At 41.1% G+C, this 26,909-nt stretch overlaps 1 protein-coding gene across 2 annotated transcripts in view; it reads left to right on the top strand.

The window, feature by feature from the left end:
• Positions 1 to 26,909, top strand: part of LMTK2 (lemur tyrosine kinase 2) — a 67,252-nt gene that overhangs the window by 1,733 nt on the left and 38,610 nt on the right. For both annotated transcript variants that reach the window (XM_019716485.2, XM_019716486.2), the window contains exons 2-5: positions 19,203 to 19,327; positions 21,881 to 22,025; positions 22,791 to 22,864; positions 25,779 to 25,897. In XM_019716485.2, coding sequence (XP_019572044.2) covers positions 19,203 to 19,327; positions 21,881 to 22,025; positions 22,791 to 22,864; positions 25,779 to 25,897 — 463 coding nt within the window. The remainder of the gene's footprint in view (positions 1 to 19,202; positions 19,328 to 21,880; positions 22,026 to 22,790; positions 22,865 to 25,778; positions 25,898 to 26,909) is intronic.

The following is a 26,909-nucleotide window of genomic DNA, read 5'->3' as shown; positions in this document are numbered from 1 at the left end:
CTCACAGAAAGTAGCTGGGAAGTTATAAAAGAGTATATGGAAATATATTAATGTTGATATTGAAAGGTACTGATGGTGAGATTGAAAATTAGCACTAAAGTAGGATAGTGGATAAAGAGTGAAAGGGTTTCAGGAAGTTTCCAGATGAATTTGCACTTAATCGAATTTTTATATATTTTGAAAGCAGATTCTACGTAGGAACCTATGGAAATATGTCTGCCTATAAACCCCTTAACATTTTTTAATTCCATTGTTTTACTATTTTATGGAGGTATAAATCATAAAATCTAAGGGTTTTTGTTGTTTTTTAGTGTGCTGTAAAACAATCAGGAAAATGAATTCATAAATAGAAATCAAATTTTGACGTAAAAAAGCATAAAGAAATATTTGGTGATTTATAGCAGCGTTTGCAGATTTTCCCTTCATATTCTGTTGCTTGGAAGGTGTATGGCTAGACATGTGGCATAAGAATGACAGGTACCTAGAGATAAATTCTATAGAAAAGATGCACAATTGCACCTAGATTTTGGGGGGTTGTATTTCCATCCAGAAGAGATTGTTAATCCTGGTAGCAGAGATGTATTCTAAACCACGGAAAATAAAGAAACCCTTGAGCTAATCCTGGTAAATGAACTAACTGGTTAAGAAAGAGGAACCCCTTTGAACATACATGGTAGATAAAAGAGCAGTTAAACATTGAAAACATAACTCTCAAGCTTTTAATTATCTGGGGGCCTGTACTTCATCTGAAGGCAGGGCTGGCCACTGTCAAATTAAGGATAGATCATTGCTTAGGGTCTTTTGCCTCCTTGGCCTTATTCTTTCTACTTGAAGTTCAAACTGATTAATGGTGCCTTGGAGAAAGCATGGCTTAATCAGGGATAGATTGGAAAAAATACTTGAGTTTTATCCTTTGCCAGCCCATTTGCATGGGGAAAGAAATGAGGCAGTTACCTAAATTCAGCATTTAAATCGAAGTTCAATTATTCAAAGTTTCTTTGTCATCCAGAATCATTTCTAGGTTTGGAAATTCAAAAAGGTATTTACCCATTCAGTCATAATAAAGCTTTGTTAGTATGTGGATTTCCTTTGCTCCTCGGGCAAGAAGGCATTTCTTGGTTGAACTTAATTTTAGGTCTCTCTTTTTTTTCTCTGGGTGTCCCTTTATGCCCTCTCTGGAAGCTGCTTTTCCTGAGGATCTATATTTCTGCAAGGGCCCTTGTTAATGTAGACAGATCTTGTTGGTTCTCACTGGAAAGCTTATATAAAGGCAGAAAGTCCACTAATTTCACACAAATTACCAAACTAAGATTACAGTTAAGAAATTCTTTTCTACAGATCATAGTGATAAGGTTATTCTTCTCTTAGAGAACATTCGTGTGTCTTTTATAAGATTCTCCAATTCACGTCATACAGGAAGATGCTGTATGTGTGGGGCATTCCTCTAAGTCCACAGTGTATTAATATTAGGGTAGTGGTTAGACAAGGAAACCACTTCTATTGTTCTGCGACATATTAGGTCACCGAGTACAGAGGAAGCTTTTAGCAGTTCCAGATAAAGGACCTCACTGAAGCCGGTGGGACTCAACTACTGATTAAACAGCTTAGGAAACCGGGGCTCTCGTTTTAGATTAAACAAACAGACTTGTACCTTTACAAAGATTTCTGAAGTAAAGGAAATGCTTTCTAAAGTGCAAATTTTTGTGTTTATTTTATCTGTTTCTGAGAAATAAAAAGTATTTTCAACAAGCTTTCCATGCAAATTATTTCGGGATTTAAGGCTTGAGATTCAATTTCGGTTGGCAATGCTGTAATTGCTTTTAGTTGGTGATATTTTTGGGTTAACTAAAAATGCCCATTTGTACAGTAATAGGAAGTCTGTCCAACAATTTTATAGCTGATTAGCACTGAAGTGATCAAGTCCGCACAGTTTTCCTGGTATCGTGTGCTGTTTATGCAGCTCTTCACCTTTAGAGCCCTTGGGCCCTCTGCATCCACTGTGGGCTGTGTCACTTAGATAACAGCTGCACATATAATAAAAAAGACTTTGTAATGTAAATAAGGGATGGCCAGTGTTCTGAAAGTGTTAAACAAACGAGTCCTCAGAAAAGCCCTTGTAGATGGACATATAAAAAGAATCCAGCTTTTCAGTCTAGTTGAGAGTAAAAGTCATGAACCAATCACAGGAGGAGTAGGTGTTGTAGCTGGAACTTGGACTTTGGAGTTGGTCCTGGTGTGAGGCCTTCCTCTGCCACTTCAATAGCTTTAAGACCTTGGGCCAGTTTCTTGACCTCTCCAAGCTTCTTAGAAACGCAACTATTAAGAAAAGATGTTGATAATACTGTGTTTCCCTGAAAATAAGACCTAGCCGGACAATCAGCTCTAATGTGTCTTTTGGAGCAAAAAATTAATATAAGACCCAGTCTTATTTTACTATAAGATTGGGTCTTATAGTAAAATATAGCATAACATAATATAATATCAGGTCTTATATTAATTTTTGCTCCAAAAGACACATTCAAGCTGATTGTCCAGCTAGGTCTTATTTTTGGGGAAACAGGGTATTTACCTAGAGGGTTGTTGGGAGGGTGAGGTAGTGTCACGGTGGTATGCCATGACTGCTACATGTCGGGCAAATGGCAACGTAGATTTCTTCATTGTGTCAGATTTGTAAACTTGGTGGGTTGCATAAAATTGACTAATGGTGGGTGGCATAGCCTCAAAGAAGGAACTCAAAGTGGTAGCTGCTTATCATGGAATGCCTAAAAATCTTTGTTACTCAAAATAACTTGTTATATGATGGGTGAAGAAGAGATCCCTTAAATCTAGCTTATTTCAGTATAATATATAGGCTGGTATTGTTAATTCGTGAAATTCACAATGTTGGGGAATTATGCTAGAAATTTTTTAAATGGTCTGATTAGTCCGCTTTTATGTAATAAACCTGTTTTTAGATCTCAAGATGACTAAAGCTCTTGCATGTGAACAATTGCTGGTTTTAATTTTCTTAAAGGAACCAAGAGCCATCTAAGCTTAGTTGATCTGAAACAAAATTGTATACTCCATAAAGCACCCTGAAGGCAGTCGCTTAACCTACCCCCTCGTGGACCCAGCCTGGGGCTGAGGCTTCCCTTAGGAAGTGTCATTTGGGGAGATGAGTATGACTGACTGACTGACTGACTGACTGTCTCTCTCTCTCTCTCTCTCTCTCTTTCAAAATCATATCTTTTTGAAGTCTCCTAGCTGTGCTTTACTCTTTTTCAAATATTTATTACTCAAAATGAGGAGGGGAATATTATAAAAAGGAGGAGCTGGACAAACATTCCTTGTCTAAAACAGATTGCTACATGTAGGGTTGTTTTTAGATTTAATTCTCAACTTTTCTATGAATTTTCATATGAAGACACTGTTGCAAGAGAAAGCTGAAGAAATATAGTAAAATCAGTGTGTCGGAGCAAAATAGTGGAGTAAAGTATTTTTAAATTGTAGCAAATGACTAATTTGGAACCATGCTTGGCATTACAATGAACAGGCATATCAGAAAAATAACATCAGTATTTCAAAAAAGTATTTTTTGCAAAGGTTAGCACAGTGCAGAGACTCCAAATATCATTTGACTGTTGTGAGAACTGTTGATGCCAGATGTCTCAGGTGCCTGAAACCTCTTTGCAGCCTTAATTTCCCTACTAAGACCTTCTTGCCCAGTCCTGAGAGATTCCCACCCCAATGAACTCCTAGGGTGTTTACTTGGGAGACAGGATGAAAACATTGGAACTTAAGTTTTTATTTATTTTCGTTTCATCCTTTTAAAATTTTGACGTGTGAATTTTTAAGGCATAGAATATATTGGTACACTAACATTTTTATGGTTTGTAAATAAGTAAATTTACATGAAATGGAAGGAATGTAAAGAAAATTGACTGAGGGCAGGCTGTGTGATCAGAAAGGTTTGGATTCATTGTACCAGCCTTCAGTTCGTACTTAGCAAAGACCACTGGTTTCTTTAAGTTCTGCCTCTTCACCTGGATTGCAAGGACTGAGTCTACATCCTTTGTATTTCTAGTGTTTGCATGGTACCTCATGGGTTCTGGGCGCTCAGTAAAGGTTTGTGGGTGAGGATGCTAAAGATGATACTGGAAAACTGTTTCCCCGAAAATGAGACCTGGCCAGACCATCAGCTCTAATGCGTCTATTGGAGCAAAAATTAATATAAGACCTGGTCTATTTTTGCTCCAAAAGACGCATTAGAGCTGATGGTCCGGCCAGGTCTTATTTTCAGGGAAACACGGTAAGTTTACCAGACTCCTGTCGTGTGTGTCTGTGCCTGTGTGTGCGTGTGTGTGTTAAAAGGAGAGGGTGTAAGCCGAGAGTTTGTAATTCTTCTGTGAACCTTGCTTTTCATCCAGCCACAGTTCATCACCTGGGATGAGGCCATTTACAGTTTTGTTTTTTAGAATAAACTTTTTCTTTCTGAACAATTTTAGATTTACAGAAAAGTTGCAAAGATGGTGCAAAGAGTTCCTGTATATCCTCTATGCAGTTTTTCCCTATTGTTAACATCTTCCGTTAGTTAGTACATTTGCCACAGCTAGGAGCCAAAACTAATACACTATTATTAACTAAAGTCCATATTTTATTTAAATTTCTTTAGTGTTTTCCTAAGTCCTTTTTCTGTTCCAGGACACTACATTACCTTTCGTTGTCATGTCCCCTTAGGCTCCTCCAGTCTGTTCTTTGTTGTGATGATTTTGACAGTTTTGAGAGGTGCTGGTCAGGTATTTTGTAGGATATCACTCTGTTGGCGTTTGTTTGGTGTTTTCCTCATGATTAGACTGGGGCTGTATGTTTGGGGGAGGAAGACAGAGTTAAAGTGCCATTCCCGTCACATCATATTAAGGATACAGGCTTTCAACAGGACTGGTCACCGGGCTGAGGTCCTGTTTGTCAGCTTTCTCCTTGGGAAAGTTGCCTTTTCTTCCTTTCTCTGCACCGTGCATGTGTATGTCCCACACTTAAGTGGGCCTGAGGCCGCTCCCTTCCTTGAGGGAGAAGTAGCTGTATAAATTATTTGGAATTCTCTTGCATGGGAGATTTAACAGTTTGACCCTATTTATTTCCTTATTCAGTTACTTATTTATATCTGTATGGACACATGGATTTTGGGTTGTAATCCAATACTATGTCATTTATTTTTGATGCTCAGGTTGTATTAGCATTGGTCATTGGGAACACTTTCAGTTGGCTCCTGTGTCCTGTTGACATGTATCCTTTGCTTTTTGCTTGTTTTTAAAGCACCTCCGTACTGTCTGGCACTATAAGAAGCTACAGGCTCATTTTGTATGTTCCCTGCTCCGGCCCTAGAATCAGCCGTTTCTCCAGGCTGGTTGCTTTTCTTGGAGATCGATATTAGAAACCAAAATCTAGGCACTGGATGTGCTCACTGCTACTGGAACATTTATATAGGAGTTTGATCCTCTGCCTCCTCATATCTAATCCTAGGTTTCGGGGAAAAAGAGTGAGTGAGATTTTGGAGGGACAAAGGATCTCTTAGAAACAGATGACTTGGAAGGTCCCCGCCTGTGTTTTCTCCCTGTCACTTGACCATCTCGCTCATGCTCTACATCCTATGTTTGTGATGTAATGATATTGACAGGAAGTTGTTTTTATGTTAGAGCGATGGATATTTGAAAGGTAGGTTTGATTTACTCTCTCCAAGAGCAGCCTAATCTCGAAGAATGTGAAGGAAACCTCTTAGGCTTAAGAATTTGGTTAGAGTTATTTTAGGGGGTCTGTCAGCTTGGGACATTGTTGAAAGAGACTGTAGGCCCCTCCTTTAGTTGTAATAGTTCAGATGAAATGTCTGGTGGCAAGTGTCTTGAAGAACGCGGGTTGGGGGGGTACTATGGACTTGTTTTGACCGTTTACAGAGTTTTTCTTTCTTTATTATGGAAATTTTCAAACATACACAAAGGTAAAGGAAATAATATAATGAAGCCTCATGTCCCCGTGAGCCAGTGTTACGGTCAGTCTTGTTCACCTGTGCCCTCCCCACTGGCTCAGCCCCCCGTTGTTTTGATGTAAATTCCAGCTACGGTATCAGTTCAGCTGAAAATATTTCAGGGGAAAATAAAGATGTTTTTATAAAGCAGGTCGCTTACATCAGCATCACCTAGGTATTTGTAGGAACACAGGTTTTGAGCCCCAAACAAACCAACTGAATCCGAGTTCTGGAGGTTGGCCTGGAAATCTGCATTTAGAGTGCTTTTCTGGTGATTTCTTAGCCCCCACAACAGAAATATTTTCTACTAGAGGCAGAGTAATATCAGTTACTTAATAGAAATCTGTTGACTTGTATAACTAGTGAGATTCCAAGAAGGAAGAACAGTTTTGCCATGAGTGTCAGCACCTAGTAAAACCTGAGGCTCTCTCTCCTGCTGGTCACTGTCGGGAGTGTCATTCTGAAGAATCTGCTTGTGGAACGTGCCTGTGCGTAACCGCACAGGAATGGAAGCCCTCCAGGGCAGACGCACTACAGCTCTAAATACCTTTGGTGGTTTTGGTGGTTTTTTTAACTTCAGCCGGCTCTCTAGAAGTCAGTATAAATAACAGGCTTTTTACATTTATAAGTGTTCTTTGTGAATCATCAGTAACACTGTGAGCCGTCTCCTGACCGTCAGGTGCCGCCTGGTGAGCTGAGAACCTCTGGGTGTAGATGTGCCCGCCCGGGGCCGCCAGGTTCTGCCCGCTGCAGCTCAGCCTAGCAGGGGACCTGGGCCCGAGCAGATCGCCCTCAGCGACATTCTTGCTCCCGGTGATAGGTGTGCACCTGGCCACAGGCAGGCCCTGATTCTCCGCCTGGGTAATAGCTTGTGAGGTTATTTTGGTCCAGTGTAATATCGTGTTAACGTCTTGGCTTGAAAAAGTTTATTTTTTCAAGCTTGCTGATTTGTAGCCTATTTCATATTTTTCAACAGGTACTTTTTTTTGCTAGTTGATACATTTTAATATATTTGCGATGATGTACAAAATATTCTTAGGATTAGCTAAACAAAGTAAACTGTTTATCTCTGAAACTGCTACATTATAACGCTGGTATAACCAGTTGGGTTTAAGAACATCATAGGCTCATATACTAGTGTAGATAATTCAGGACTTCTTTTGGCAACACGTATGCCTTGGATAAGAGAAAATAATTTAGTTACAAGCATCCATTATAGTGATTTTTGAGAGAGAAGTTGCTCTTATCCCCAAGTGAAAACAGTATAATTTTAATTTTTAAAAGCTCATTTTTCTTTCTCCTTTGTTCTCCATGTTCAAAGTCCATCCTGAATATATCTGTCCTTTTTTTTTTTTTTTTTTTGCGATTCTGAACAGGAGACTTGAATTTGACGTGATATTTTATAACCTTTAATTAGAGGAAGGACATCTCTAAGACATCTTGGACTTAGAGGAAGATGAGTTTGCAATCATTTGCACATTTAAAGTATCTACTTTAACGAGTAATTGTGAAATTTTGTAGTTTTAACCTTTTATTGCCAAACAAAAGTGTTATGATCTGTTGGTTGCTTCTCAGGTTAGCCACTGAATTTAAGCTTCATGTGTTTTTCACATGGCAGAGTCTTCCTCCGAACCCTCAATAAATCCAACCTGTGTCCCTTGCAAAGGACAGAAACTCCTCTTTGGCTTCTCCCTGGCATGTGCCTCTGTAGGATGGCTCTTATGTCAGCAGCAACTGTTACTTCCCAAGGGTGCAGCCGCCAGTTACAGCGCAAGGCTCCACTTGACTCTGACTTCAGACTATTATTAAAACCAACACCCGGACACTGATTGCTAGTGAGATGCTGAAAAATAACAAACTTACTGAAATAGTCCCCTGGGAACACTCTCCTAGAGACCTCCTGCTGGGGTACAGTCCAGAAATCTGTAATTTAACTTCTTTTTCTTTAAGAAAAATAAAATTAACTTTAGTAAAAGATTTGACTACCAATATTAACCATCTAGGCACTTGGTGGGCTCATAAAGTTTTGGAATTCTCAGTCCTTGTGTACAGAACTTTAGAGCTGACATGCCCGTTTACAGGCGAAGGGACTGCGTCGCAGGCAAATGAAGTAGCAGATTCAGTCCCATCCTGCCAGCCAGTGGCAGGCCTGATTGTGGAGTGAGGGGTCCTGGCACCCACGTCACCCACGTCGTTCAGCAACTTCACTGCCTCGGACTGTCAAGAAGACTCATTAGCGTGACACACCCTCACAGACTCATTCCAGTCATTTCTCCTCTGGATCTTTATTTCTGTTTACTATTGCAAAGAACTGAGGTGAAATTTAAGCATACTTGTCATATAGTTGATTCCTGAAGTAGTAAAGATAACTCCTTAGTGACATTAGGACCCTGACGTGCTAACTTCCATAACTTGGCTCAAAAAGAAAACCAAACCAAACCACATTAATATTTAACTTTTTAAATTTGTAAGAATAACAGTTTAGTTTCCACCTATGAAATGAAGTTGCACTGTTTAAAGGTGACCAAAAATATTTCTGACTTTTAAAACGTAATCACAAACTTGTAAACATGAAAAATATTTAAATGCTGTTGATTTACATGGTTCTGTGGAAGTATGAATCCTTTTAAGAATTTTCTGGATGCCAAGAATAATCCTCATTTACTTCCTTCATACTTTCAAGGTTCAGAGACAGGAATTCAGAATGTGCAGTCGTAGACAAACGTCACTCTTCTCAGCTCTTCTTGATTTGTGCCCTTACCCTGTCCCTTCTCAGCTCCAGCTTCCTTCTAGGGCATAGTCATCAGCACTTCTCCTTCCCTTTCATCGTCTGTCTTCTTCTGGACCCTTTCTCACAGTTGATTTTTCATAGATAACAACTTAATGTATATATTTTCCCACAAGCTTTATTCTACTTTTGAGTGACTTTGTTAGTACTAGTTCTCAGGAATAGTTAGGCAAACAAACAAACAAACAAAAACAATGAAAAAGTGAATCATTTTTGTGTTCTTTTGCTACTGATTGCCATATTTCTTTCCATGACTTTTTGAAAAACACTTTCCTCCTTCGCCTTTCCGCACAGCGGACGCCGCTTTTCTCCATCAGCCTCTGCAGTGTCCCCTTTCCTGCTTCCTGTTTGACTCTGTCTCATCCCTTAAATGTTCTTTGCCATCTCCTTGGTCCTCTTTTCTTTTCCTCTTTCTCCTCTCATTTTTCTCTATTTTGTAAATTATAACTTTTGTCAAATAATACGTGGAGATAGTTTAAAAAGCGAAAGTTTTCCAGGCTTATAATAAAAAAGGGAGCTCCTGCCCCACCCATCCCTCCTCATCCTCCCTGTGTGCTCCCCAGGCACCTCGCCTCATCTAGGCGCGCTTTCAGTTCTATCCGCTTTCAGTCCTATCAGTACAACACGCCGAGCCAGCATTCCTCGGTTTAAGTAGATGCTGACTTGCTCCTGTGGGAGAAGATGGTTTATGTGCTCTCACCCGTAGGTCCACACACTCTTGCCCTCCACAACGTAGTTACTGACGCGTTTTGGTTAAGTCACTAGTTAGCATTTGTAGCTTTATTGCTACAAATACTATTCACAGCTGACCCGATAGTGTTTCTGGTGGTTAAATTTCTTTCACATCTTCTCTTTTCCCTAGACCTGCCCTTTGTTATCATTTTCTTGGTTTTTCATGAATGTATCACTAATTACTCCCCTCTCCTCAGCGGGAGTTTAAATCTCCTCTCAGCATGTTTGGCTGGGCTGCTTGGTACCTGCTGGGCCCTGTTGCAGGCGTGGGATGGTCACTCGTGGCTGCCTTCCAGTGGTCTTTTGTGGGGGGTCTGAGGCCACCTGATGTCCTTTCCTGTGTGGCCTCTTTTGCTTCCCCCCCACTTGGATGGAAGCTTTTAAGTCTTTACCTCTAAATTCTGAAAGGTTGCAAAGCCCTGCCCAGATGAGTCTTTTCTGTTCATTACATTCATGAAGATGGATACTCATTGGGCCTTTGAATCTGGAAAGTCATGTCCTTTAGTTCTGGAAAACATTTACACACACACACACACACACACACACACGCACACACGCACGCGCGTGTGCACCCGTGCTTTTTTTGGCGAATACCTCCTCTTCCTTTTCTTTCTAGAACACCTGTTAGTTGAATGTTGGATTTCTGGGATTGAGCTTCTGTTCTCCTTTTGTTCATCTTTTTGTCTCCCTCCTGCTACGTGAGAGCCTTTATTTTTTTCTATTACATTTTATTTCCAGTTTTTCATCCACCACCCGTCCCCTCACACATTCACACACTTTATAAATAGCATCTTCTCATAAGATCTGTCCTCTTATTTCTAAGGATATTAATATAGTTGTTTTAGTGCGTGTTTTTTTTTAACACCTGCATTGTCTGCTTCCTTTGAGTCCCTTTTTGTCTATTTGGGTCGGTCACTGTCTTTTAACTTTTTAAAGGAGGGTGTTTTCAAAGGTCAGGGCATCCTTAAAGTCAGTGTTTAAGAGTGAGGGACACTGATGGCAGCTGTCCTCCTCGACCCTTTCACCTCACACTCCATGTCGCGTCTGCCCCCGTGTCCTGGGCACAGTGAGCTCTGACCCGTCCACCGTCCTGGAGTGGAGCAGCGTGTACCCTCAGCATCACGTGGGTGCTGTGTGACCTTGGAAAAGGTACCTCTCTATTGCTCAGTTTCTTCATTATCATGGGGCTAATAATAGTACCCACCTCAGAGGATTGTTGTGGGATTGGGCGAGTTTAGAATAGTGTGTGGCACATAGTAAGCGCCACTCAAGTATTAACTATTTTTATAACCACCTGGGCCAGACCACCATCATTTCTTGCATGAATTTTTGTAACATCAGAAATGTGTTTTCTAATCACTTCATATAAAATAACAACCTCCCCCACCCCTTGCTTTATTTTTCCACATTGCTTATCACCATCTGAGGTACCATATATTTATTTACTTTCTTATTGTTTGTCTCCCTGCTCGAGAATATAACCTGTTTTTTCAACTTCTAGATTCCCAGGACCTATGGCAGTGCCTGTTTTATAGAAGGTGCTGAGTAAACAGTTGTTGAATGAACAAATGTTTTGGGTGGGATGTGTTTGACTGTTGGGCTTCCCAGTGGAGAGATGCAGCAATAAGAAACACCCTGCCCTCGTGGCTCTTTTCATCACCCATAGGTCTTTTGTCTTGGGCTGGACACCCGAGTGTCCGGAAGCACCTCGTTATATTGGGTTAAATTGTCATTGGGTCTATTTTTCTGTGTAATATAAAGACATACTAAGGGAGCATTATCAGATAGGACACCCTAGTAAATCTGGCCTCTTTGTGCTCTAGAACCTTGTCAAGCTCCGTGTTGTAAGCAGTTTCTCTGGCTTAGTTATGAAGATAATACTTAAAAAATAAAACTTTAATATGGAGAATTTTGAACATATACAAAAGTAGAGTGTCATGAATTCCTTATACCCATCCCCCACTCCCAGCTATCCCCACGGCCCGTCCACCTGCATCCTTCCACACCACCATCTACGTCTCTGCAGAGAGAACGTTTAAAGACACGTTGCCTAGGACTGCATTTCAGTTATATTAGCAAGAATTTAAATTAGACGGTAGGAAGTTAGAAAGGTTCTAAGACCATAGACTATAAAAGTGTTATAGGAAATTTTAAAGAAAAAGGTCGACATGTTTTTCCAGGATATCCAAGGCCTGCTTACGTGGGAGGTAAGGAGCACACATTTAGGTTCTCTCCTATCCTTTTGGCCCTATTGTACACAAATTGTATTGGCTGAAATTGTGTTGTGACTCTAGTTCTGCTCTTGATTTGCCTGCACATTTCTACAGATTTCCATGGGTCGTTGTAAGGAAAGATAGAATGTCCTTTCCCGCACGCAGTACTGGTCCACCGAAGTGACCAGTGTGGGGGAAGGAGCCCTGGGAAACTGGCCTTGAGTTTCTACTTCTGGGCCCTGATGCTATCTCTTCCTGAGCTGGCTTCCTGGAACACAGGAAGATCTGATTCAGAGCTGCCGCGTGCATCTGAGCACTGTGGGTTACTCCACATCTTAACTGTGCTGGCAGCTTAATTAAGATTCTAGCTCTTAAAATATTATCCCTGCCATTGTTTTCCCAGGCTGTGGGGGCACAGCAGTCTGACAGGAGTCACCTCACCTGACGTCCCTGTGTCCTCCTTAGGTGAGCTCTTCTTGGGCGTCTCCATCCTAGTCAGTGTTTTAAAAATCGGAATGAAATAACTTTTGATAACAGATTTTAATAGAATAGGCTGAGAGAAACAGCAACTTTGTAGAAAATGATCTCATTCACAAGTGTTCAGTCAGTAGTCAAATAACCTTTCTGCAAGTGTGAGAGAGCGGTTGGGTTGGCTGACCTTGAAAATCATCTTTGAACATGAACAACACTGATTAGCACACAGTGTGGTTTGTTTTTCTAGGCGGTTGATATTCTGGCTTAGGGGTCTTTGTGGAATCTCTGATTCATCAACTAGATCAGCAGTGCACCATTTACTGTTCTGTGTGCTTGGGTATATTTAGTGTTATGCTTCACTTTCCCTTTCTAATATTAGAATAGATTAGGGAGAGTCTAGGTTATTTAATGTGGCTGTATTGTTACGTTAAGAGTCAAGGAAAACATGTAGCGACTTAAGATTCTTTGTACAGGAAACCTTTATGATAGGTGGGTTTTAATTTTGAGGGGTTTAAATAAAAATGTGTGATCTGCAATGATGGTGTCATTTCTTTTCCCCAAGTAGTATGGTGATTCATTTTATTAGGTCTCCAAGATGGAAAGCTACTTGTCAGGGTGTTGGAAAAGGAAGATGGACTTATTGGTCCTACTCTTAAAAAAAAGCCGCAAAAAAAGATGTATTTTAGAGGTAGACTTGATATTAGGACCATTTTGAAAGATTGCTGGTCCTTAGCTTCCCTGAGTTCTTCTAAGTTTGCTTTGTCTGGTCAGCCCAGTGGCCACCGGTTTTCATTGTCAAGTAGACACATTAAATCTCTCATGAAGTTTCCTGAGGCAAGAGAATAGAGAAAAGAGAAAGCTGGAGTTACGTGTGCATCTGACACTTGCTTTAACAGTCCATAAAGAGGAAGGTACCATGTATTTGTCCCTGGTGCCATCCAGGAAGGGTCCCCTCCCAGTGGGGATGGTGTTCCTTCATTGGTAACTCGACAGTGTCATGGGCTGAATTGAGCCCCCTTGCGAGACCACCCCCCTTTCAGAAGGCGACTGTATTTGGGGATGAGGCCTTTACAGAGAATATTTAAAATGAGGCCATTAGCTCCCTAGTTGCTAATCCAGTGACAGGGGTCCTTATAAGAAGAGGACATGTGGACACACAGACGTCAGGGGTGCGCATACTGAGGGAAGACCATGTGAGGACACAGTGAGAGACGGCCCCTACAGGCCAGGCGGAGAGGTGTCACAGGAACCAGCCCTGCAACCCCTTGTCTGGGACTTCCGGCTCCCAGAACTGTTGTGAGACAACAGATTTCTGTTGTTTACGTCGCCCCATGTGTAGTGTTCCGTTATGGAGGCTAATAGTGATACACAGTGTTCAGACTCAAACAAATTTAGCGTCATCTTCGGAGGTAAGATTCTCAGTAGATGCGAGCTAAGTGGGGTCAAGCACCAATTCCTTTTTTTACCCACGATGGAGTGGAGGCCCAGGGGAGTTGGCCAACCAAGTGGCGCCCCGCTCACACGCTGGGTGTTTTCCACGGTCCAGCACCTCCTGGGGCTCTCCCACGGAGGAGAGGGGGCGCCTCTGGATTCCTGCATTGCCAGCACAGAGGGAATCTACTCCGACAGCTTCCGGTGAAATGAGACGCCTTGGAAAACATGGCGTGTGGGCATAAATACTCGATATCATAGGAGGACATAAGTTGGGGGAACTCCACTGTTTAAGAAAACAGCTTAATAGTTATACTGCTAAACATGAATTACAACATGGGTGAATTAAGAATGCTTGTGGGAGTTCTCTGAGACCTGGGGAACAAGTGGTCAACTATTAATAGTGGGAAGGGGTAGAACACCCCAATGCAGCGTCCGTTAGGGTAGATTTATAATGGGAGGAAAATCTTTGCCAGATAAGAGCATACAATTATTGAAGGACTACTACTTTTAAAATGTAATTTGACACTTAAAACATAAGTTTATTCTGTTAACCAGTAGCTTAATTACGAATGTCTCCCTCCCTCCCCCAACTTCTTGCTTATCTTCCCTCCCTTGATGGAGCGTCTTAGTTGGTGTCTGTCTCACTTTTTTTCCTTCTCTCCCCTCCCCTCTCCCCCCCACACTTCTGACTGAATGCCAGGCCCTGTGCTGCACCCTGAGAGTCGTCGGTGGAGTATGCTAGACTGGTCCCCGACCCCATGAAACTTGTAGTCTAGTGGGGAAGGAAGACATGTGGGCATTTAAAAGACGCAGTGCGATAAACTCTACGATGGGGAAATACAGGGCACACTGTGGGTCCAAAGGTCGGAACTCTAACCTGTGGGACCTCAGGGATTGTTTCCACAGGTTGAGATCTGAATGGTGAGGAGGAATTAGTGGAGGGGGGTGTCGATGGGAGAGTTTCTGGTGGAGGAGGCTGTAGATGCCTGGGACATAATAGGAGATGGTAGTTGGTCTTTGTCCCCTTCCCGGCCACAGAGCTCCTAAAACCCTTGGAATTTCCTGAGTGATAGGGGTGATAGGAGCATCTCTTGTGGTTAATAAGCCCTTTCAGCCAGACCTGAATTTATGCTGATGAAGTGACTCTAGGTGGGTCTCTAAATACCTTCCTGTTGGGGCTGGTGGCCAGAGGAACCAATCCCGCTTAGAGGGTTTGAACTTTCAGTCCCACTCCTGATTACCTGACCCACTGGGTAACCAAACAGTAAATATAAGGAAATTTCTCTTTGTAAAAGTGTATCAGCTGGTAACTGAAGAATGAATGACAAAATAAAAATTCAGCATTTTGCAATCTCTAATGGATCTAGCATTGATCATTTCTTTTTATCTGTGGACCTGTAGCATTTTTTATTTAATCCAAAAATGGATCCACAGGTAACTCTTTAGTTAATTACATATGTGTTCAAGTTCTAATAGAGGTTCTAGGCAGGGATTTATGATGGTTAAATTAATAAGCAGGTAGTACTCCTGACTTACTCTGAGTCATTGCTGAGAAATTGTGTGCTCCAAATTACCTGTCTATAAACAGATAGTATGTGCCTGCCTCTTAGAGGTTCTCAGGTTTTCTGCTTATTAAATCGAGTGCTAGATATCTATTAAAATGGTTTGAAAACTGTAAAATGACAACTCGCAGAATGTGTTTAGAGATGCCAAGAATGTTTTAATTGGCGTCTGGGGGAAGCATACTAAGTACCTGGACCTCTAATTACCCTTGTTTTCAGTTTGTACTCGGTAAAGCTGCCTAAATGTATGGGGGCGCCTGTCGTTGTTGATATTTTTCTTTGGTAGATGATTGGTTTGATTTCTGCATTTCTGAAGGCTGTAGCCTGAGAATGTTAAAGGAAAACTCTTTCTTCATGGTTTCCTACCAGTTGCAATCAGGAACCTTCTAGGGGCTTGGTGTGTAGTTTGACCACTGGGGCGTGGGGATTTCAGCTGTAGTTAGTTCCTCATGGCTAGAATTCACTTCCTCTCTGTGGCTTATGCAAACCGTCTCACCTTCCAGCCTATGCTAGGTTGGTCCATTTCTTCATTCTACAGAAATTTTTCCTCCTTTGGCATATAGAGGTTTTTTTTTGTTTGTTTTTTTTTAAGCACAGTGGTTTGGACTAATCAAGAGAAAAATACAGTAAATAAAATAGTTTTTAGAAGTAGTAAAACTGTAAAAATTTCTACTTAAGTCTGCCTACTAAGTTCCTTTTTAGACAGTAATTTGTAGAGCCTTTCGGTGGGACTGGTAGACGATGCAGGTGAGTAGACCCGGTATACTTGTGCACTGAGGCAATCTGAGTGGTCCTGCAGTGTCTCAACACAAGTATGGAGGTAAATAAGTGTCAGGAAAGGGCAAAACTCGGCGTGGTGAGTTCTTTATACACCGGTGTGACTTTTCGTGCCTACCTGAGGACTCACAGAGGACAGTGTTATGAATCAGGTAAGTGAGCTGGCCTTCAGGCAGTTCTGATCGAATTTTGCAATAAATAGTGACTGAGGATAAAATTACCGGTGAACAGAGAGGAAAAAGTAATTTAACGCCTGCTATGTGGAGTTTGGAGGAGAGCCCCAGAAGGATGAACTCTTGAATTTACAATGACAGACTTGGGTTCAAAGTACTTAGATTAGGCTGTTTTTAAGTATTAACCTTGTTGAAGGAAAACAATGTGGTATCCAGGGAAATTCAGGGATTTCTACTCAGCGCCCTTGAACCTGGAGTCTCTGGCCCTGCTGCTTTCCCATCTTGTGTCCTTGGGCATATCAAGGTCCTCATCTGTGACGTGGAGCTGGTCAAATTCCCTCAGAGGTGTTGTGATGATCCAATGAAATCATGCTGGGTTTTATCAAATCTCAGATACCACTGAGTAGGACACACCCTGTTTTCTTGTGCCATTAGGGAAGAAGAAACTGGCGATACAAACCACCTTTTGAGTGTAAGATGTACCTGAAATTCAGGGAGGTTAAGTAAAAATCAATAAAATACAGTGCCTATGAAAGTGCTTTGCTGTAATATGCCTCAGGAGTCATATTTAATTTTTACTGTATAAGTCGGGAGGGGAAACAAAGTTATAAGTATAAATACCAGCACAGACCAAGCTGGATGCGACAACAGGTAGCTGAAAGGAGAGAAGAAAGTGATCTTTCTGGGTCTTCATTCATAAAAAGTTGGCTCTTGAACCTCAGTTTAGTTTTCGAAATGTACGCAGACAAGTATCTGGAGTTAGGGAATTCTTACTCTTAGTGAGACTTGATTTCTCTCCAGATTGGCTTTTGAGAGAAATCACCAAGTCACTTTCTGTGTTGAATGTATGGGTTTTCCTGTTTTGGATTTTGTTGGTTTCGAACTTGCAGACTCTTAACAACCTTGGGTTAACTATAATATATTATTTTGAATTGCAGACTTAAGGAAGGCTTCAGCTAGTCTGAGCCCCACTCGTAACAAGGCATGTTTCAGCATTGCTCTTTCAAAAGTAGACCTTTTGTTGTTGAGAAGGAACTTAGTCCTGTTTGCAGCTGATTTTAGACTTCTCTGTTCTTCACTGAAGTCATTATGTATTCGAGAATGTCTTTGCTCACATAGGAGTTTGGATTAGTTTTTCTTTTCTTCAGGTACTGCAGTTTCACTTAAGAAAAGCGATGGCACCGTTCGTGAACTTGTCTCCATGCCTTCCCCTTGGTGCATTTGCGCATGTAATTAGCAGCAGGTGGTTTTGAGGGAAGGTTTATTGCTGACCTTACTGTGGTAATTGTTTCACAATCTATAGGAATATAAAATCATCTCATTGTACACCTGAAACTTACACCATCCTATGTGTTAGTGATATCTCAGGAAAGCTGGGGTTGGGGGGGGGGTTGTTTCCTAGTAAAACACCAGTAGGTGAGACTTGACAGTTTGCTCTAACAAAGAAAATGTTCACAATAGCTGTAGTTGAATAAGAAGTTTTCCAGATAACTAAGTCCTTACTGAAAGGAAGACGTAAAAATCTTTATGCTTTACACAGGGATTTCACACTTTTTCTCTGAAGGGTCAGATAGTGAAATATTTTAAGTTTTGTGACTCACATGCAACATACGTTGCATATTTTTGTTGTTGTTGTTTTTTGAAAGTAGCCCTTTAAGGATGTACAAATCATTCTTAGCTGCCCCCCACCCCCCGCCCCATGCAAAAAGAGGCACCACACAGGGTTTGCAGAGCCCTGCTCTAGGAGAAAAGCTCCTTATTATGACCAGGAGTCCTTGGAGAAGTGGCTGATGGTAAAGCTGGAGTAGGGAAAAGACGAGAAGAACCTGAAGCTTCCTGTCATCCCAGAAAGTGAGGAAATGTTGGAGAAAAAAAGAAAAGGATGGGGCATGTCCAAAAGACCCAGGAGTCAAGCTGAAGGAGCTCCCAGGGGCCAAAGCTGGAACAATTTGAGTGACAGAATAATGGTAATACTGGATTAAAACCCAATAATGTAAAATAAGTGTGAGCTTAACTAATAAGTGAATAAATAACTGAGGGAGCAGGGACAAATCTTCCTTATATTCCTTACAGAAAAATCCCAAATAATAAATGTAGAAGGAATGTGGGAATTAGCAAATCACCGTTAGAGTATCACAGTGTGAATTGCAGACAAGACGCAGTGACAGATGTGAAAATTAGTGTGCGAAACTTTAAGAGACACAGGATATTTGCATGGCCTCAAAGTGTCTCCCCCAAATATTAATTACTGTAGTCGTTTCTGCATGTCTACAAATTCTGTACTATTCCTCCTTGCAGGAAGTGCAGCTTAACTCCCTTCCCTGTGAGTGTACTGGACTTGGTGACCGCTTTTAAGGAATAGAGCATGTAAAGGGAAAAGTACCTTCACAGCGGTGAAGCTCAGCAGAAAGCACATGGGTCACGTGACCAAGGTTCACACCACCAGGAATAAGTCATGCCAACATCATGTGCCCCTGATGTGATGTGATGAGAAAGGCAGTTCACCCTATGCTCTTCTAGATTCTTCCCGCATATGTGTAACTTCAGTCCAATCATGAGGCAACCCAAACTGAGGAACATTCTCCAAAAGTGTCACAGTTATTAAACACGAGAGACTGAGAAACACCAGAGGTTGGAGACTCAGAGGACATGATGATTAAATGCAGTGCTGGTAGCCTGGATGGAATCCTGGAAAAGAAAAAGGATATTGTGGGAAAACGGGGGAAATCGGAATGAAGTCTGAGGTCCACTTGGTAGTGTTGTACCAGTGTTACTGGAAACGTAAGATGTTATGTTAGTGGAAGTGGGTGAAGGGTAAATGGGGACTCTATTGTTCTGCAACTCTTCTGTACATGTAAGATGGTTTTAAAATAGAAAGCTTTTAGGAAACCCTCACTTCTTACCCTGGATTGGTCATCAGCTTTATCTTGAGCATTTAAGCATTATTTTATTAACTCTTGGTCCCATTTACATTTCGTGGAAAATACATTGATCTTATTAGTGTTGATTTTGGAATGTCCATGTTGTTAATATTACTTATTTCTCTTACAGGGGAGTCACCTGCTGTAGACGTTCCCTCATCTTTTGTGATCCTGTCTGTGTGCAGTTTAATAATATTAATCGTGTTAATTGCAAACTGTGTATCCTGCTGTAAGGACCCAGAAATAGATTTTAAGGTGAGCACAGATGGTCGGAACATTTCAGATCATCCTCTGATACATTTATCAATTGAATGGCTGATTGTCACAGTCCCTTGGGAGCAGGGCTTGGCAAACGTCTTCTGTAAGAGCCAGACAATAAATATGTTCTGCTGTTGTAAATAGTAAATACCACGGGCCGTGCAGTCTCTTGTCAGGGCAACTCAGCTCTCAGCTCTGCCCCTGCAGCGCTGCATCAGCCATAGACAGCACATAAACAAACAGTTGTGGCTGTGTGCCAATAAAACTTTATCGATAAAAGTAGGTGTTTTGGATTTGGCCTGCCAGCTGTAGTTTGCTCACCTGCCTTAGAGCATCATTGACAATTTCAAGTTTTGACAAGGGAGGAATAAAACATGATTGAATTCACTTGCTATAAGGCCTGTCAGGAAGAGCGGCTGGTTTTGCTTTATTTCCAAACTTTTGTAGGCTGGTGAGTTTGTGGTGGTTAAGATGATTAAAGCCATGGGGATCCCCCAGTGTGTTTTGTGTATGAGGAGAGCATCTTTCCATTTACCTTGAAAATGTACGTAACGACTGCACCACGTGGGGGCAGAGTGGTAGGCAGAGGGCCCAGGTCCCCTGACTGCCTTGTCCCCACAGACTGAAATCCAGTCTCTCTCACATGGCATGATATCTCCTTCCTGCCTTAGATTGTTCTAACCTCACTGAATCTCAGGATTGACCCAGGGACTTTATTATGCTGCAGACTCAGGAAGTCTGGGTTTTTATCAGGCTTCCCCAGGTGATTGTGATGCAGGTGGCCAGGGAGCACACCTGTGGAGGAGCCTGTCCAGCTCTGCACACTGTGTGACGGAAGTAGAGCGTCACCACCTGGAACTTGTAGGTTTCCTTTACATTAAGAACTGTGCCGTTTTAGAGGCGAAGGTCCCTTGGAAGTCGTCTTACAGACCAGGAAGCTACAGTCTGGCAAAATAAGTGACTTGCCCAAGTGCATCCATATAACCACTGGCATGACTTTACAAGTGACCCCGTCTTCTCTCATAGCTCCATTAACACACACACACACTAGGGGTGCCAAAAAAATGAAAATGTATACAAGTGGACACATTGGTCAGCGTTGCTCAAGCAGTAGTTCGCCATAATCAGAAGTGTCAGGACGCTGATGGGAACCACTTTGAGCACCTCTTGTAATTGCAGAAGTCAAACGTGACTTGTATTTCTCTTTTGTTATCAGTATATATTGAGTATTACAATTTTAATCGTTTTCCCTTCTTAAAATGTGTGTACATATTTTTGGCACCGTGAATGTGTGTGTGTGTCCCTCTCCCTACGTACGTGTGTATATACTGTATTCCCTCTTTGAATCTTTAGAATCATCTGCAACCTAATGGTTTATCATGCTGCTGCCAGTTTTGAGTGGGATTATTTCTAAGGTAGGAGTGATGGATAAAGTCGTTTTAATGGGAGAACCTTTAGGAAGGTCCAGAGGGACAGTTAAACACAGGTCTTTTGTTTAGGGTTGTTCTCACAGGATGAAGTCATGGCACCTCATTTGTCCTGTTCCCCATCTCCTGTTACAAATAGCAATAATATGACAGCATGTATGACATGTGAGAATAATGTCCCCTCACATGCATGTGAGAACACACATGTTATATCAGAGATCCACCCTTATAACTTCCAGTTTCTTCTTTGTATGGGGGCAAAGGGAAGTGGTAGAAAGGGAAGTGACAAGAAGGATGTTCTGTGGAGGAACGGAAAGCAGTCTTGCTCACTGCTCTGTTCTCGGCTTCTGTTTCGGTGCCTGCTGGAATACTCGTTAGTTAACCTGCGTGAATGAATGACCTTGATAATCATCTGTGTCTTATTGCGTTGACATGGACACCAGGATAGACCCATCTCCCTGCAGTGGCAGGAGCAGGCTGCCCTGTTGGTGCCGCCTCCACTGCAAGGCAGCCATCTGATGATCTTAGATGTCGACTGTACTTACGTGCTACACAGTTTTATACAAACCTTGATGGTTCAGATCTTGATGATTTTCTCCTCAGTGTAGTAATTTTTCCATTCTATTCTTGCCAGAGAAATGGGACTCGCTTAAAAATAACTTTTCTGAGCCCTAACTGTGCTTGTTTTGATCGAAGTCACTTTGCAACTGGAAATGCACATACAGTTTTAAACTGAAATACATTTGTTCACTATGCAAAGAGATCTGTGAAAGTGCATAATAATAAAGAACTTAAAGTATAGCAACTTAAAAGTAAAATTTTGAACCTAAAAGAGTATTTCCGTTTTATGTTCCATGGTTGTAGAAAATTCTACATTTGACTTCAAGCTATCAGCTTAAAAAGTAGTTTTTCAAATCTTATTTTCAAATCTTATTCTGCTACTTGGAGTTGGAAAACAATCAAGTATGCTTTTTACTTGAAATAAGTATGAATTGGGAAAATATGGCCACGTGTTCCAAATGAGTGAATAAATGTTCATATCTTAAATATTAGCAAACGTTTTTAAATATTTGTCCTCAAACTGATTTATGTTAGGTGTAATATTGCCCTGCTTTTATTTTAGGAATTTGAAGATAATTTTGATGATGAGATAGATTTCACACCACCAGCGGAAGATACTCCCTCTGTTCAATCCCCAGCGGAAGTTTTCACACTTTCGGTACCAAATATCTCACTACCAGCTCCATCACAATTCCAGCCGTCTGTAGGTAAGGCCTCGGTCCTAATGTCATGTTTTCACGAGTTATTTCTGAGAAGCAAGAATGGGAACCTTGCCGCCAACTATAAAATAATTGGACTGCCCGTCTCCTCTGCTTGCCTATTGCTCTTCCCTCTGCTCCCTGGTGAGGCGGAAGAGCCTGGCCCATTGCATTCCTGCAAAAGCCAAGTCCTTTCCCTTTGGACCCTGGGTCTGTTCCAAGAATAAACTGGTCTTAGTTCATAGAAATGGAACTCTCGGACAGAGCTCCTGCCTCTCTTTTAGAAGACAAGCTTCTCTGCTAGTTCTCAGCACTGCTGGTCTGGCTAAATAGACAGTGCTCGTCTTCTACTGGGTGTCCTGTGTTTGGGAGGAGGGGTGTATTTGAACATGCTAATCAGATTGACTTTTCATCTTAAGATTGGGAGGGACAGTGTCTGGGGGTCCCTCCTCCGCCATAAAACTAAGGACTAGGTTAAGGCCAGTGGAATGGTGAGTAGAGGCTACAGTAGAGTACTGGGACCAGAAGAAACAGTGCAAGGTATTAGAGAATCAGGGTAGGATACTCATTCAAAAGTATTGTCAGCTTTAAAGCTTGGAACCCTTTTTTGTCATTATTAGTTTGAAAGAGATGTTTCATGTATTTATTTCTCCCTTTATTAGCACAAGCATCACATTTACATTAGTGTTTGTACTTCATAGGTTACATATTTAAAATATATTTTATTTCAGTTAAATACTTATATTTTGTTTTTAATGTTCTTTTTTCCTACAGAAGGTTTGAAGTCTCAAGTTGCCCGCCACAGTCTAAACTATATACAGGAAATTGGAAATGGCTGGTTTGGAAAGGTAAAACGTTGTTCCCTTTCTTTTCCTCCTACTTACACTGTTTAGAGTTTAGAGCTAATTAAGAGCTGTATTGTGTGATGTTCCACATTCTCTCTAGTCCCAGCTGACTTCCCCATTGCACCCCAAAACCTCATGGGAATGCGAGTTTCAACATTCCTGGGTGGGGAAGTTTTTCCAAGAAGGCCTTTTATTTATATGTCCAGAGACTTTTTTTAATTGTTGGCATAAGAATAGTAAAAAGGGAAAAGACCAGCATTTTAGAAGTTTTTTATCCTCCTCAAGTTAAATTATTGGTTTTTTTCCTTCTTTTCCTCCTGCTGACACTTAAGCCACTTTATAGTTGTAGATGGATAGTAGTATTATAATGCAGACCATTGCAAGAACTGTTCTCTGCTTCTCATTGCCCGTCCAGTGACCTGTAGTAACAGAGCTTTGCTGATCTTTTTACCACAGAGTGTTCAGAAGGAATCATTTTATTACAACCAATATTTCTGTGATGTTGCAGTCATTCTCTGTAAAAGGGTCCTGTTTGAATGGTGATTGCATCATAAGCAGGACCGTCAAGATGGGAAGATGTGTTTGCACTGTAGTTAACCATCTCTGCTTCTCGTCTTTCCATTCAGTTGTCTGTCAGTCCTGTATCTTTGATGTTATGCAAACTTTGTTACCAAATCTTCTAAGCCATTTAGCAAAGCCTATTAAATATCACACATAGTTCTTGGTGTTGGGGGTGTGACGTGGAGGACGATGGGTAAAGTCCTGACCTGTGGAGTGCTGGGACTGCAACAGCAAACAAAATGGAACCCTTGTCCTGACAAAGCTTAACTTTCTAGCATGGGTGGGGGGTTACCAGACAGTGAACAGTCAGACGGGCTGAGAGGTGTAGCGCAGGCAGGGGTTGTGACACAGCATATGCATTTAGAGACTGGCTCTTACTTAGAGTGAGATGAGATTGTACTCCAGTCTCGAGAGATGAGTGATGTAATCTGGCTTACCTTTTGAAAGGGTCCCTCTGGCAGCCATGCTGCAGAGGGCCAAAGGGAAAGCAGGAAAGTTGGTTAGAGTGGAGTAGGAGCTGCTTGGGACCATCTGAGGGCCAAGGTAAGGTTTTTATTTGCTTTGTTTTTTAATAGCGTGTGCAGCTATTTTAGCATGTTTCTATTAGAGGGGGAGAAAGTGGTCCTGCAGGAGGGAGGCGGGTGATTGTGGGGGATCCCTAGCCCGTTTGTAGGACTTGGGCTGAGGAGCAGAGACAGTGTCTCTCCTGAAATGGGAGCAAAAGCAGAGGGTGTGGATCCAGTGTGGGTGGATTTAGTGTTAAAATGAGAAAGTTCACTTCTGATCATTTTATTCATTGACTAGGAAATCACTTTGAAAGGGAGGAGTAAAAAAATGTATTGGAAGTTGGAACAGGAGGAGAGGTGTGAAAGAATCCTCTGGGAAAGCATATCACAAGGGAAATGTGGGGGGATGATGGGCAATGCTGAGGACCCTCACGAATTGAAAACTGAGACTGATCATGATTGCATGTTTTTGCCTACTTTTGGTGTTTTTTTATTGTAGGCAGGTACTTGAGTTTAAGCAGCCCTGGGGTTTGGCTGAGCTAATACACCTCAGTGATAGGTAAGGACCATGAGGTGTGAGCTGTCAGGGATGGGTGAGGACCTGTGGTGGGGGCACGAGGGTAGGAAAGTGGTCTCGTTAATGGATTTGGAGCGCAGGCTGTGTACTTGTTGGATTTGACTCTTGAAGTAAGCAAGCCGGAAATCAAAGGACTGGTAGAAAAGAAGTTAAAATTCAAGGTTTCGGGCATAATATAATTATTAGCTAGGTCTAGACCCATGGGAGTGTTTGCTGAGATAGCATCGTAGGAAGATTATTGGAAGTGAGGGCAGAGAACTTAGAGGTCAGGCTGTTGAATGCATTGTCCCTGCAGGTACTGAACACCAAGACTGGTAACAGAGGCAGAGGGGAGGAAAAAACAGTGAGCTAGAGAGTATTGCAGTAGTCCACTATTATTTGTCCTCTTTTTTGAAATTGCTATCTTATGAGTGTTAGGCATTCTCTATTTGCACAAGCTAGTTATTTGAAACAAAGAATATGACTTAATTATCAGAATTTCTTGTTCTGTTCATTTTTCTGCCCTTCTATTCCAAACAAACACATTAAATTCTGTTCAAGTTCTTACTCTCTCTTTCTAAGGTATTAAAAATTAATCTATTTTATAAAAAGATTAAAAAACTATTTTAAAAGGAAGTCTTTAGTTTTTATCATTCTCGAGTTAAATAAAATGTTTACTTTATCTTAAATATTGTATTTTTGAATGCTTTTTCACTGTTCTATATTCTACTTAATATATCAGTTGTAGCTTGTTCTTATTTTCATTTTGTGTTCTGTTAATTTCAGTGGAGTAGTTTTTTTCTCTGTTTTGGCTGAAGTTTTAGTACAAGATAAAGGCCTGGAATAATTGGAATGCCATGGATTTTTAACATAATGCAATGATGGTTTGTTTATTTACTGGCTATTTGTCGGTTTACTATCTCAGATGTGAAGGAGACAAAATAACAAAACTCAGTTGAAGTGTTTTTGAGGAACATTTGAGTTATGTTTGAACTGAACTTATAAATTACTCTTCTGTAATGCCATTGGTCATTTCCATGAAAGTATAATACATTTTTAAGTAAATGAAAAGAAATACACATAAATATATGACTGTTGCAACTATCTGATGGATGGTTTAAAACTGAAGGAAATATTTTACTTTTCCAGGCTTTTTGTGAGGTAGTATTTAACATAATAGAAGGCCATCTGCTTCTTGCTTAATTTATTTTCCTGTATTCCATTTCTGATAAATGAGACATACTTCTTTACCATTTTCATGGAAGTGAAATGAAAAGGTATTCTTTTTTTTTAGGTCCTCCTTGGAGAGATTTACACAGGCTCTAGTGTAGCGAGAGTAATAGTGAAGGAGTTAAAAGCAAGTGCAAGTCCAAAGGAACAAGATACTTTTTTGAAAAATGGAGAACCTTACTAGTAAGTAAACCTTACTGTGTGTTATGTAAATGTACTCTGTGATCTTTTGAGAATCAGGTGTTTAAAAATGCTTTGGAATTATATCATAAGGTGCACAAATGTTACCTCACTATATTGTCCACCTGGACTAATATGATATTGTATATACCAACTACATTGAAGTAAAAGAAAAGAAGTCAAAGGGAAGCTATAGAACATGAGAGTTCCTGGTCAGGAAAATGATGGCATTGTAATCCTAAAAGTTAAGTAGAATGAGATTGTCAAGGTTCTTGGCAGCAAATTCGTTTTGGACCCTGGGGAGAATGAAATATTGAGATGTGTCAGCAAGATACAGGGGACCTCGAGGGAACACCGACATTGATGTCAGGATGCATCTGCTGGTCCTGCTCATTTCACTGCACATCATTTTATGCACCTGTCATGGAGAAGATTAATGACAGAGAACTCATTTAGGAAATTACTCTCTCTATCTCTGCATGGACAGGTTGCAAAACTTCATCCAAAGAGCAATATTTTAAATACGTCACTTAAAATTTCAACATCGTCAATCCTGAGAATATCTTATCTATACCAAATAAGTTTGCCTTTGAATAAACCAAAATATTTTTTAAACAAAATTGTAAAATGCACAATTTAAATAAGATTCAGAGTCTTATTTAATGGGAACGTGATAGAAATGGAAAACAGATTAGTGGTTGCCAGGGCTTAGGGATGACAGAGGGTGGGCAGGCAGGTTGCTGTAACTATGAAGGGCTGGCTAGCATGGAGGAGATCTGTGAGGTGATGGAGCAGTTCGGTATTTCTATTGAGGTGGGGGTTGTACAGATCCACACATGTGATAACAGGATACAGACACATACATGCTCTGTACCCTAGTGTCAGTTCCCTGGTTTGGGTATTGTAATTGTGTCAGATGTAACCAGTGGGGAACCTGGACAAAGGGAACATGGCACCTCTTTGTACTGTCTTTGCAACTTACTGTTAATTCATAATTGCTTCAAAATAAAAACTT

This window comes from Rhinolophus sinicus, linkage group LG10 (genome assembly GCF_036562045.2).
Source record: "Rhinolophus sinicus isolate RSC01 linkage group LG10, ASM3656204v1, whole genome shotgun sequence".
Classification (NCBI taxonomy): Eukaryota; Metazoa; Chordata; class Mammalia; order Chiroptera; family Rhinolophidae; genus Rhinolophus; species Rhinolophus sinicus.
The sequence above is the reverse complement of the archived record's forward strand: the minus strand, read 5'-3'. Positions and strand labels throughout refer to the sequence as shown.